The sequence below is a fragment of the Camelus dromedarius genome, chromosome 9, assembly GCF_036321535.1.
Source record: "Camelus dromedarius isolate mCamDro1 chromosome 9, mCamDro1.pat, whole genome shotgun sequence".
In the NCBI taxonomy this organism is placed as follows: domain Eukaryota; kingdom Metazoa; phylum Chordata; class Mammalia; order Artiodactyla; family Camelidae; genus Camelus; species Camelus dromedarius.
In genome coordinates, this window is record NC_087444.1 from 63,343,306 (window position 1) to 63,356,199 (window position 12,894).

At 57.0% G+C, this 12,894-nt stretch overlaps 1 protein-coding gene across 1 annotated transcript; it reads right to left on the minus strand.

Moving 5' to 3' along the window:
• Nucleotides 1-9,223: 9,223 nt before the first annotated feature.
• Nucleotides 9,224-11,862, minus strand: CEBPA (CCAAT enhancer binding protein alpha). Its single transcript, XM_010989115.3, has one exon. The coding sequence runs from the start codon at nucleotides 11,705-11,707 to the stop codon at nucleotides 10,631-10,633; it is 1,077 nt and encodes a 358-aa protein (XP_010987417.2). The 5' UTR covers nucleotides 11,708-11,862; the 3' UTR covers nucleotides 9,224-10,630.
• Nucleotides 11,863-12,894: the final 1,032 nt, after the last annotated feature.

The following is a 12,894-nucleotide window of genomic DNA, read 5'->3' on the forward strand; positions in this document are numbered from 1 at the left end:
AAAGAAGATCAGACACACAAGATAATAAGGCGCTACAGCAAAACCTAGGAGAAGAAAACAGGAAGTAGAAATAGACCCTGCAGAATTCAAAGGAAAGAAGTGTGCATATGATGTTTAAAGAAATAGGACATGCTTAAAAATAAATGCAGGGGATAGGAATCGATAAAAAATGATAAAAAAAAACAATGGGAATCAATAAAAAGTGAAAAAAGGATTGAGTCTCTAGAAATAAAAATGACAATCACCCAAATTAAGAACTCCATGGAGAGGTTTATTAGCCGAGGAAATGTAGCTGAGGATAGAATAAGGGAATGAGAAAAGAAGTCAGAAGAAATCGCAAACGTAGCGCATAGAGACAAAAAGAAACTACGGAGGAGGTGATAGGAGATAAAGAGGAAGAGAAGGTATAACCTATGGTTAACATTGTCCCCGAAGGAGACGAGAGATGACATGCAGCAGAAGCAATGTTTCAAGGATTAATGGGTAAGAATTTTCTGGAACTGATGAATGAATGCATGAAAGGTTGCACCGGACCATTTAATGGTTAGTTGTGCTTTGGCAATACGGGCCCGTGTTTCAGACAACCCAGAGCTCAAAGAATACTGATGAGAGATTCTGGTCCCAGCCCGCTCTTGACCAAGGGCCATGGTGTACAATGCCAAGATCAATGTAGCAAAGGACACAAGAAGAAGGTGAAAAATCAACTCTTGCCTGTCTCCTGCCGCTGGATTTCACCTTTGCCTCTGAGGAGCTATTTGGGCAGCCCTGAGATGACCACAGCTGCAGTCTCCTGAGCGGGATCTCAAAGAGAAGGTAATGCTAGAGTTCCCCTTTGCCAAAGCTGAAGATGCCTTGATGATGCTGGTACCATCTTAGGGTCCCCAGCCTTCATGCTCATCCCAACATGAGCCAAGGAGCACTAATATCCCTCATTGGCCAGCCCACCAGCATCACCCGCGACCTGGATGGCATGGATCTAAACGCCGGGCTCCAGAAGCGGGAGGGGAAACCCTCAACCCTTGGTCCTCCAGCCCTCTGGCTTCCAAGCCTGAGCTCTCTTGCGCAGGAGAGTGATGGGCTGGCAGGTGGATAGCTGGTTTCTGACTCACATTCCCCTCCTGGCTGCCAGGTGGCCTGGTCCTGGTCCTCCTCAGTGTGACTCGTCCTGGGATCAGGTTCTTGTGGTTGCTCTGTTCTGCAGGGACACCCATTCATCATCTTGCCTCTGGGAATCTCGGCACACCTCTCAGACACGCTCAAACAGAGAGGCTGCCAAATCGGCGCCTGGTCACACAGCAGGTGTGTGATGAGGTGAGGACACTCACGGTCTCACGCCCCCGGTGGGTGGGAAGGCAGGCCCAGCGCTTGTGTAACCATTTTGCCACCCCCGGCAGCAAGTCCTTCAAAACCAATGTGCTGCGGGGGTACCATCCCAGTAGCTTGTCTCCTGGGGAGAGAAGAGAGGGCGCTCTCTTCCACAATGAGGGAAGATGGGGGTGGGGTGGTACGGGTCCCCAAACTTGGCTCTGCAATGTCTCCGACATGCTGTTCCAACTTCTGAAATTCCCAAAGATGTTCCAAACAACATGCAGCTGATTTAATTTTAAACATTAAAAACTAAAGTAAATTAAGTTGAGGAATGTTGGGTGGAGGTGGGGGAGGAGGAGGAGGTCAGGGACTAAAGCCAGTAGGGAGAGTATTGGGAATACATGAGCGTTTTACTTTCCTGGGTGGATCTGGGGGTGGAGAGAGTTAGATCCTCCCACTGGATACGGAGTGTAAGGAACCCAGGTGCTGATCCTGCCCCTGCCCAGGTCTCATCACTGGTACTGGCAGATGGGCTCCTTGGTGAGCATCTGGGCCTCTGGGGAGGCCTGGGGTGCAGCCCAGTGAGTAGAGGACCCAAGCGAGCTGCTCTCCTTTCTGGTCGGGCTCACACACACCCTGGGCAGTGCTGCTCCACATAATTACATAAACGGCACATCACTCAAGATGCTCATCTCGCCTCTGACACATTTCGGGCTCAGAGCCATCGTCCCCACCTCCCCTGGGCTCAGGGGCCTGGCCCATGACTCACATGCTTCCACCTCTCCCAGATGAGATTGCTGCTCAAAGAGAGGTCGGGCCTTGGTGAACATGGGAATCGCTCTTGGGAGGACCCTTTGCTGTTCCTGGGCCTGAACGCTCCTCCAGCCCGCGGCCCAGAGTCAGCCCCGAGTCTGGAGGCACACAGCACACTCCTGCACCCGTCTCTGCACAGGACAACACTCTCCCCAGGGAGAGGCCCCCCATCCCGGACCTGCCTTCCCTCCTTTCTGCTTCCCTGGGACCAAGCCCGGCTGACCTGGCTGTGAACAAGGCAATGATTTAAGGCCTCCTGGCCCCTCTCCATCCCTGCTGCCCTCCCTTGACAAGTGGCGGCCAACTGCTTCCTGTGCTTGAGCTGTGAGGTGGAGGTGCCCCAGAGGAAGGCCGCCTTCCTTCCTCGCCCGAGGACTTGCCCGAGGAGTTTGCTCATTAACTCAAATTCCTCTCGTGGTGGCCTTCCCGGCAGCGAAGGGAGAAGCAGGACAGGTTCCCGAGCTCTTTCCTGCCGGAGGCCCCAGCCCTGGGGAAGCTTGGCCAAAGCCTCCTCACCCCTCCTGGACCCCAGGAGCTGTCCTGGTTGTGTGAGCCCAGTCAGGCCGCCCCCACAGGGCAGAGGGAAGGCTCCCGCCTCACTTCCTGGGTCGGCAAACGGGAACCAGCTGGTCGGCCAAACACCGCTATGACCCAGTGGGGAACTGAGGGAGGCTGGGAGGGTGGTAAGTGTCCCCCGACCCCCGACACACACAGCAGATCCTCCTGCTTCCATCCACCAGTAACAGGGGTTGGTCTCTCAGAGTTTGGGGAAGCTGAACCCCCCCTCCCCCACCGCAAAATGAGGATGCTTGTCCTCACTGACCAGGAATTGTCCTCTGGGATTCCGCATTTGTATCAAGAACCTCTTACTAACAGACTCACGGACATAGAAAACAAACTATGGTTACCAAAGGGGAAAGAGCGCAGAATAAATTAAGGGCTTGGGATGAACAGATACACATTGCTATATATAAAATAGATAAACAACAAGGACCTACTGTATAGCACAGGGAACTATATTCAATTTCTTGTGATAACATAGAATCTGAAAAGAATAGATATATGTATATGTATAACTGAATCGCTTTGCTGTACACCTGAAACTAACATTGTCAATCGACTACCATCAATAAAAAATAAAATTTAAGAAAAAAAGAACCCAAGGCAAGCCATGGGGCACCCTTGCCTGCTCTGCCGAGAGCAGGGGAGGAGGGCTTGACCTTGGGGTCAGCCTTCAAGGTCACTGGCATGGGGGCTCTGCACCCAAGGGGGACTCATTAAGGGCTTCCTAAGAAAACAGAAGACATCCTGGGGGGAAAGAAATCTAGACAACATTAAAATGACTTCAGAAATTGGGTTATTCTGGGTACAAGGATTTTGCCCTAAATTATTCAGACGGCTGTCTCCTTCCAGGAGAGTTTTTCAGGGACCAGGCGTGGCCTCCGCGCCCACTCTGCCTCCTGCCCTGGCCAAGTGTCTCACAAGTTTTGCCTGTTTACCTTTCACAACTCGATGATGTGGGGCTTGTTTTGCATACTTTTTGCATATAAGGAAACTGAAATTCAGAAAAATGAAGAGATGTGGTGAAGGCCCCACAGACGGTAAGAAGTGAAGTCTGGAGTCTGTTGGTGCCAGGGCTGCAGGCCCAACTTTGATGGCCCATTCCGACCGTGGGATGGGAGAAAGAGGACATTGCTATCTATAACCTGTGGACAAACTGCTTTCCTCCAGCACCCAGTTCAGCAGTGGGTGCATCAGGCCAGGACACCTGGGCTGGTTGCATCTGCTCAGTGAGGGCCGTTGACCTACTATGTGCCAAGGCTCTGCAGGAGGGCAGCTGTGGCCTTCAGCCCACACTCACTGTTACTGGCTCCAGGCAAGTGGCACTTGCAACGCTGAATTAGTCGTCTAGTTAAGCAGTGAGGCCACCAGCGCCTTCAGGTTGTCCTAGGATAAATCCTTCGTCCTGTGGCCTCCTGGGTTAAGGCCAATTAAACTGCTGCCAGGTAGGGCTTATTCCCTATAAATTAGTGGGATTGTGGTCACACGAATTTTAAATATCAGATTAAAATCAAATTAGTGGGAAAATTTGGAACAAATTGCCTTCAAGGACAGTGAATGAGTCTATTTTTAAAATGTTGCCGCACCAGGCAAAATAGTGAAGCAAACACATTTCCTAACAGCGTGGAGACACCGTGTTGGGAGTGATTTGTCATGCTTAGTCACTGTAATTGCTCTAGCAAAACTGAGGGATCAAATAAAACGTGTTTGCAAATTGTAAATCACTTGAGGAGGCTACTTCAGACGGGTCCGAACCTGATGTTGAAGGTCACGGGTAGCTCCCTCTGGGGCAGGAACCCCATCCCTGACACCCCTGGACCCCTGTTCTCTGAGCTGGGGCTCTGCTGCCACATTCAGCTGAGATGACTGCCCAACATGTGCGGGAAGGGCCGCCATAAATCAGCCACGTTTCCTTACCAGCCAGAGTGGCTCGGATTCCTGGGGGGCGCCGGGAGAGTGTTTGGGTTGGCTGGGGGAGGGGGAGGACTTGCTGGGGCTTCCGTGGCTGGGTAGGGTAGGGCCAGGGGCTGCTCAGGAAGCAGAGGCTTGCTTTCTGGTGAAAGTTTGGCTCCCACTTGCCAAGGAGCAGAAATAGCATCAGATCCAAGAGGGCTTGGAACAGGCCACGATGGCTCCTTTTAGACCCTGTCTGGGTCACTGGGTGACATAGCCTGGCCCTACGACATCACATTTGGCCACTGATACCCCGACTCTTGGGCCATTGTCCCTCAATAACAACTTTGCCAGTCAGCCTAGAAGAGACGCAAAAGGGGAAACAAGGGCTGAAAGACCTTTACAGCAGCAATGCCGTGACTCCAGCAGCCTAGAGCCCCGAGCAGCTTGGTCCGACAGCCTTGGGGCGCACTGCACTGCCTCTCCCCAACCCTCTCCCCTCCTCCTGGTACACTCCCCACAGAGCACCATCTCCTTGGGGCCTGGCTAAACCTGCTGGTAAGCTCATCCCATGGAGGTATTGAGGATTATCTAAAGCTGGAGAGATTACCTTTCTTAGGATTCTTGCATTTAAAACTGAACTTTGTAGAAGCAAAGACTCAACCTAGAGTGAGCCAGCACAGAGGGGCCTTATTTTCGGTGCCCTTCTGTTGCCTCTAAACCCTCAAACTTCTGCTTTGTGGACCTCAGGCCAACCCAACAGACCCCTGAATGGAGAGGAGAAGGTGTGGATGCTTTTTTAAAGGAGATGAATTGCAATGAGATCTGTGCGTTCAGACACACGTGTTGAAGACCTGCTGTGGACCAGACTCTGGATGTCCACTGGGGCCAAATCCAGCAAGAGGCCAAGAAAGGCAGGATCCCAGGCGAGTTCCTGTGATTTGGCTCCAGGAGCACATGGTGACCTTGGGGAGAACATTTTCCAGGGAGGGTGAGGGTGAGAGTGGAGGCTGGGGACAAGGAGACAGGGAAGATGGAGTCAGGGAGGATGAAGTTCAGCAAACGGCTCTCTGGGTGTGTAAGAATCACAGAGGATTTTTTTTTAAACACCAATTCCCAACTCAACTTGTTGGAGATAAGGAAACCATGTCTTTAAGTCCACCCTAGGTGGGTCTCCAAATCATCGTCTGAAAAATGGGGCGATGGAAGAGTTTGACTTGTTGGCTCTGCCTAGAAAAGTCTTCAGAGCAGCAGAAGGTTCTTTTCCTGTGGGTCTCATTCAGCCCCTTCCGGGCCCCACAAGGCAGCCAGGCAGTGCAGACCCCCTGCTCCCTGCTCCCCTAGCAATCATGCCAGCTTCTGAGAGCTCAGCTGGTCTTGCCGAAAGTGTCTGCCATTCTGCCATCTACGGGGAAACTCATTGGGGCTCAGGCCTCCTTGGGGTCCCCAACACCATCTTCTGCTGTTCTCAGGGATGAGCAGTAGGCTTGGGCACAGCTAATGAAGAGAATGGGCATCTTGGAGAGACATGCACCCAGGGAGGCCTGTTTCAGGTGGGTGGGGCCAGAAACCTAGAAAAATAATAAATAATAAATAACAAAAGTGAAGAGACAGAAAGCTCTTGGGTGCCAGAATGGGGCTGGCTGAGGCTGTGGCTGCCTGAGTAATGGGTTCCACATTTGTCTGGCTCCGTCTACAGCGACCAGGATCCAGGGTGTATAGTGGGCCTTGCCGGGGCTGGAGGGGACAGCCCAGCTGTGGCCAGACCTAGGCATCCCTTTGTGATGGCCCCATCCCCAGCTGGCCACAACGCGGCTGAGACCTTGCTCTGAGCTCATGCTCCAGCACCCCAGCCTCCCCACACCCCCACCCCCACCCCCAGCTCCTGGGTCCCTGCCGGCCTGCACAGATTGTTCGAGTTATTAATGCCGTTTTCCCAGAGAGTCCATCTGGCTTTTTAATTGCTCTGGGATGGGGCTAGGATGCTTTGATATGAATTGGTATCTTTCCTATGTCTCCGCTTACGTCAAATCCTGTATCCACAGAAAGGGGTATGGGGGAGGGGAGAAGTGGAGGTGTTGAGAGAAGGCAGATAGCAATAGCCTTTCACAGAGACAAGAAAGGACTTTCAAAGGTGCTGGTGGTTTTGCTTTATTTAAAGAAAAGAAGAGAAAAGCCTTGACCCACCCATCGACATAGGGAAGGAACAGGTGGGATGCTGCCCTGTGTCTGTGGAAGGGCCGTGGGTGCCTGGAGGGTGAGGCCTTGTGGCTGAGCAAGGTCAGGGTTTCTGCTCCCCCTTGACCTGCTCCATGAGTGGCCTCCCACATCTCCCCCACCACTGCCCCCTCTCCTCCCATGAAATCAGCAGATCTCGGAGGAGGCCTGGCAGGTTCCTGCCTGGGAAGGAGGGGGCGGGAGACCTGGGAGGGGCAGACACTCCTCACCAGTCCCAATGGCTCATCACAGGTGTCATGGCCAAACCCCATGTTCACAGATTCCCAGGAGATCCAGGAGATAAGGGTGACATCGCTCAACCATCAGGAAGTATCTGGCGCAAAGGGGCACCACCTCCCTCTCTCCCTTCTGCCCTTGCTCCTTCCCTGGACGCTGGCTCCCCTGAACAGTTCTTTCAGGGGACACTGGGCTCAAGTGGCCTACTGAGCTAGGGAGGTCCCTAGTGCCTCTGGTGGGAAAGTGCAAGGCAGAGGCATCCAGGCATGTTGGACTTGGTCTGTGGCCAGGTCTTGGGTCAAAGCTACTGCCTCCAGGAAGCCTTCCCTGGTGGCCTCTATTCATACTTTGAGCTTCCCCTTATTGCCCCATCACCCTTGATGCACATCTTGGGGCCACCAGCCTGTGCACTCCCCTGGGACATAGTAGGCATCCAATAAATATTTGAGGTGTGTTTAGTGCCAGGATCGTGAAGTAGGTCTTAGCGAAGGCTGCCTGCAGGAGAACTGTGGGGGGCCTTGCAGTGGGTGGTGAGGAGCGGCATTCCCTGAGGGTCCCTCTGGCTGGACACAGAGCACGTGCTAGGCAGTTCACCCCAAGCTGCCACCTCCCCCTCAAGCAGGCTGCTCTGTCTACTGGGGGCCACACTGAGAACCTCGCCAGCCCCATCCCTTTCCTGGGGCTGTCTTGTCCCCAGCAAAGCCTGTCTTAGACCTCAGGATCTGTGGCAGGAGGGGTGCCCTTTTGTGCACTGACAGCTTTGAGAGAGGAAACCCCTGGAGATGGGACAGTGGGATGGGAGGGGGAGGGGTGAGGGCAAGAGGGGTGCCCCTCCCCCACTTGTCTTGGGATCTGTTCTGGGGGCAAAGGGGGAAGCCGAGGCTTGGCCCCCTCAAACAAGAAAAACTGGAATTAGCACTGAACTCAGAGAGGGTTTGCTGGGGCCTAGCAAGCTGTGGCCTGCCCCAGGCCTCTAGGCAGGCAGTGGGGCTCTGCCTCCTTCGTTCCCAGGTGGCAGGGCAGGCTGCCGCCTCCTCACTGGGCTGCTGTGGCCTTTCCTCCGCCAAGGGTGGCCATGGGTGAGGAGGTGGCAAGACACAGGACGGAGAGGGTGGGGGGGTGTGGTGTGCGGGAAGGGGACAAGTCACCCCGTTAACCACATAGGCAGATAAAGCAAAAGCTTTCAGAATTTTAAAAGAATGTATAATTTCTCGAAACAGTCCCAGCCCACATTGGCATTTACTGTCCACTGCTCAGGTGAACACTGTTGGGGTAAAAACAGAAGGTAAAGAGTTTTCTACCCTTAGAGAGAGTCAACTCTGACAGCCCTGCCAGCCTCCTAGGCTACTTCCTCCCAGGCCCTGTTCTTTCAGACATGAGGGTGTGCACCACTCCCCCCCAGGTGGCCATCACTGCTGCCAAGGGGGTGCCGGGTGCCTCTCCTCACCAGGCAGTCGTTGTGTGAGGGGCTTGGTCCAGGGTAGGCACAGTGGGGTGGTGGACACGGGACTGGCTCCTTGCCGGGCCGTAACTGTGGAAGGGCCGGATACCCAGTGCAGGCCTACCGTGGGCCCCTTCTTGGGTAGGCCTGGGCAAGGTAGGTGGGGAGGGCCCCACTGAGGTTGGCTGCAGCCACGTGGCCCAGAGCAAGTGGGAAGGGATGGAGGGTGCTCCCACTTGTGGCCTCTCCCTGCCCGCCCACAGTCCTGCTGGAGGGCTGGGGCAAAGGCAGGTAGGTGTGAGTGAGGCCACTCCAGAGCTGGAGCTGTGAGTGATCTGGTTGAGTTTGGTCAAAGGGCCCCTGGAAACTGTAACTCCTGGGCCAGGCCTGCCCGAGTCCCAAAGAGGCCGCGGCCACTTCAGGCAGAGGGCTCCTTCTCTGAGTCCCTCTTCTCCTCCCAGCAGCTGATGAGAGGCCACACCAAGGCCCCGTGACACCCCTGCTGTCCACCCCCCCCCCCGACACTCTTTCGGCTTTGGCATTCTCAGCTTGGAGCCTTGCCCTCCTTCTGCCATTTATTTGTCTTGATTGGGAGAAGTCACCCCCTTAATGTAAAGAGGGGCTCAGGATGGGTGGAGAGCTAATGAAAGTCAGGATCTCAGCCAGAGAATACGCTGTGATTATTTACAAATGTGACCTGGCCCACAGAAAACCTTGGACATAGCTTTTTTAGTTTCAAAAAGACACCAAAACTGACTTTGATATGTTTATATTATAGATATAATACATAAAACGTCTAGCATGAAACTCTCTGTTCTCCCCAAAGAAGCTGGCCTTCCCTGCTCCCAGGCCCAGTGATCTGATCTGTGTGTGCTGGCTGGAGGCCGCTTCCCTTTCAGACCGGGAGCCAGGGCCTCTTGGGGGGGACAAGCCTATGGGCAACCCGGGCCGGGGGGGGCAGGTTGAGGCCCACAGCCACCCCCAGGGAAAGCTGAGGGGAAAGGGGAAGCCCACCTCGCCTCTTTGGTTCCCCTGGGAGCAAAAGCAATCCCAAAACCAAAAGGAAAGAGAGCCGCAGACCCTCCCTGCAGCTGCTGACGAAGAGTCTCATTTTGGCAAGTATCTGAGCAAAACCAAAACAAAACAAAAACCAAATAAAATGGTGGTTTAGCACAGACGTGCACATTCACATTGCACAAGGCACCGCTGGGACACAGAGAGGCCAGATACAAGTGTTGATATCGGCTGATAAAGCAAAATATTTGGAAAGCTTCTCATAACTTCGGTCCCTCCGGGATGGACTGATTGTGCTTCATGTTTGTACGGCAACGCTGGCGACATCCAGTACAGACAAGGCTGATGGTCCCAGTGTCCCTTCACCACCAGCCCTGCCTCCAACCCCAGACCAGATTTCTGGGTTCCCCTTCTCACATTGGGCCACCGCTCCCATGAGCATATGTCCTCATAGCTAACCCACACCTAGCTTTCTGATCTGACTGGGGGTGGGAGGCTCCCACTGGTCACCTGGTGACGCCTATCTCAATGAGTTCTTCGGGGAAGAGCCCAGTCGGTGGCAGGCTGGGAGTTAAGAGGCAAGGAACTCGGGACCCTCCACCTTCATGTAGAACTAGGGGAACAACCTTAGGTTCAAAGCCCCAAGTCCCTGTGTTGCCTCCCCTCCAAAGATAGGCACTGAGGAGTGGCTGGGGCTGGCTTATCGGATCTCTGCTCCCTGAACCCTCCTCCTACCGGGGGTCTGTATCCCTCCTTCTCTCACGGGGGACCTGCTGCAGCCTCGGGAGCGAGGCAGGAACCCACCAAATAAAATGACAAGGCACATATTTGCTCCCCCTACTCGGTAGGAATCGGAGCGGTGAGTTTGCGTTTCCAAGGCACAGGGTTATTCCTTTAATACTAGAGTTGCCGGGCTCGCGGCTCAGCCCCACGGCGCTTCCCCTCTATGCCTGACCCCTCTTAGACGCACCGTGTCCGGCGCAGAGGAAGGCAAGGGGCACGCGCGACAGGCCAGGCTCTCAGGCGGCTCCGGAATCTCCTAGTCCTGGCTTGCACGCCTCGGGCAGTCTTGAGATCCGGAGCCCCGAAACCACTCCCTGGGTCCCAGCCAGAGGCCGGCCCAGGGCGGTCCCGCCGCCGCGCGCCTCACGCGCAGTTGCCCATGGCCTTGACCAGGGAGCTCTCGGGCAGCTGGCGGAAGATGCCCCGCAGCGTGTCCAGTTCGCGGCTCAGTTGTTCCACCCGCTTGCGCAGGCGGTCATTGTCACTGGTCAGCTCGAGCACCTTCTGTTGCGTCTCCACGTTGCGCTGCTTGGCCTTGTCCCGGCTCTTGCGCACGGCGATGTTGTTGCGCTCGCGTCGCACCCGGTACTCGTTGCTGTTCTTGTCCACCGACTTCTTGGCTTTGCCCGCGCCGCCACTACCGCCGCCGCCGCCCCCTGCGCGGAGGTCGGGGTGTGCGGCAGCCAGCCCCTTGAGCGCGCCGCCGGGGCCTGGCAGGCCAGCGGCGCCAAGTGCGGGCGCTGGGTGCGGGCTGGGCACGGGCGTAGGCGGCGGCGTGGGGTGGCCTGGCTGCAGGTGCATGGTGGTCTGGCCGCAGTGCGCGATCTGGAACTGCAGGTGCGGGGCGGCCAGGTGTGCGGGCTGCGGGTGCGAGTGCGGTGGCGGCGGCGGCGGCGGCGGCTGGTAGGGAAAGAGGCCGGCCAGCGCCAGCTGCTTCGCCTCGTCCTCCTCGCGCGGCTCCTGCTTGATCACCAGCGGCCGCAGCGCCGGCGCCCCGACGCGCTCGTAGAGGGGCTCCAGCCTGCCGTCCAGGTAGCCAGCCGCCGCGCAGCCGTAGCCGGGAGGGGGGCCGTGCGCCCCCCCGGACATGACGGCGCCGCCGGAGCCCACGGGGGCGCCGGGGTAGTCAAAGTCGCCGCCGCCTCCCGCCGGGGCCGCGGCCGCCTTGGCCTTCTCCTGCTGCCGGCTGTGCTGGAACAGGTCGGCCAGGAACTCGTCGTTGAAGGCGGCCGGGTCGATGTAAGCGCTGATGTCGATGGACGTCTCGTGTTCGCAGATGCCGCCCAGCGGCTCCGGGGCAGCAGGTGGGGCAGGGGGCTGCGCGGGGCCCGCACCCCGGGGAAAGCCGAAGGCGGCGCTGCTAGGCGCGTGCGGGGGGCTCTGGAGGTGGCTGCTCATCGGGGGCCGCGGCTCCGCCTCGTAGAAGTCGGCCGACTCCATGGGGGAGCTAGAGTCCTCCCGGCATGGCGAGCCTCGGCGGCCTCCAGCCTGCGCGGGGCGCCGCTGCTGCCGCCGCCCACCCGGAGCCCCTACTCCCTCGCGCCCGCGCAGCTCCAGGTCGCGAATGGCCAGGCCCGCGCGGGCCCCGCATTTATACCGGGGCGGCAGTCGCCCTCTAGTGTCCAAACCGGCTTCGGATCTTCAGCTACAGCAGAGCGGAGCCTCCTGGGTCTTAGCGCCAGCGGTCTGGAGAGGGCGGCGTGTGAGGCTGGAGCGCAGCGCTGGCGGGGAGGGGCCACGGCGCAACGCCCACTACCCCCTGCACCGTGAGGCGAACTGTGAACAGCATGCGCGGTGTCCCACCCTCAGTGGAGTTGTCGCTCCTACGCACATGTGGTCGGTGGTGGGGCCCTTTCCTCTAGCCTCCGCAGAACACCTACCTCCAGCCAAAGGCCGGGGAGCCCGGGAGCACCCAGACGCCGCGCAGGGGGTTGGTGTTGGGTGGGGGCAAGCCTTGGTCTCTGAGCTTTTGTGGCGCGTACTTGCTTTAAAAGCTAGAACCAGTGCTGTCCGGGTCCAGGCTCTCTGGAAGGCGGCGGTGTAGAGAAGGGGTCGGGGATGAGGTTGGGAGGGGCGAGGAGGCAGGGAACAGTTTGGACGTGTGGCCCCGTGCACACTGCCCAGCATGTGGAGGAGCCGAGGGGAGAGGCCCGGAGAGCGGGGATTTTGCCCTCTGATTTCTAGGCGCCCCAACAGATTCCGCGCAAAACTCTCTCTCCCCCGCTCCGCCTCTCTCAGTTCTCTGGGGTCCCATGGGCTACATACTGCTGGGCGCTAGGACCCTGCAGGGAACGGAGGGAAGGGCAGGCGCCCGCGGTCCGGGAGTTCAGAGAACTCGGCTGGTCCATCCGCCTGGGCTGGAAAACTTTTTCTTCCTAATTACTTATAGCCGGAGCTGTAGGTGTTGCTAGGCGCGCGGAGTTGGCTCTGCTGCCCGGCGCGGGGCCGCCAACTTTTTCCTGCCGGACGGGCCGAGCTGGATTCTGGGGCTGGGGTACCGGGACTAGGAATGACGCACAGAGGGAGGAGGCGAATTTGACTCTGGGACTGGGATCCTGAAGCAGGGCCAGCGGTCAACTGGATTGGAATCCATCGCCTTCTCCTCAACTTCCCATTCGGGTGGGCTC

Bases quoted from the DNA above. Each gene is read 5' to 3' on its own strand.
- CEBPA (XM_010989115.3), bottom strand. From the start codon at position 11,707: ATGGAGTCGGCCGACTTCTACGAGGCGGAGCCGCGGCCCCCGATGAGC.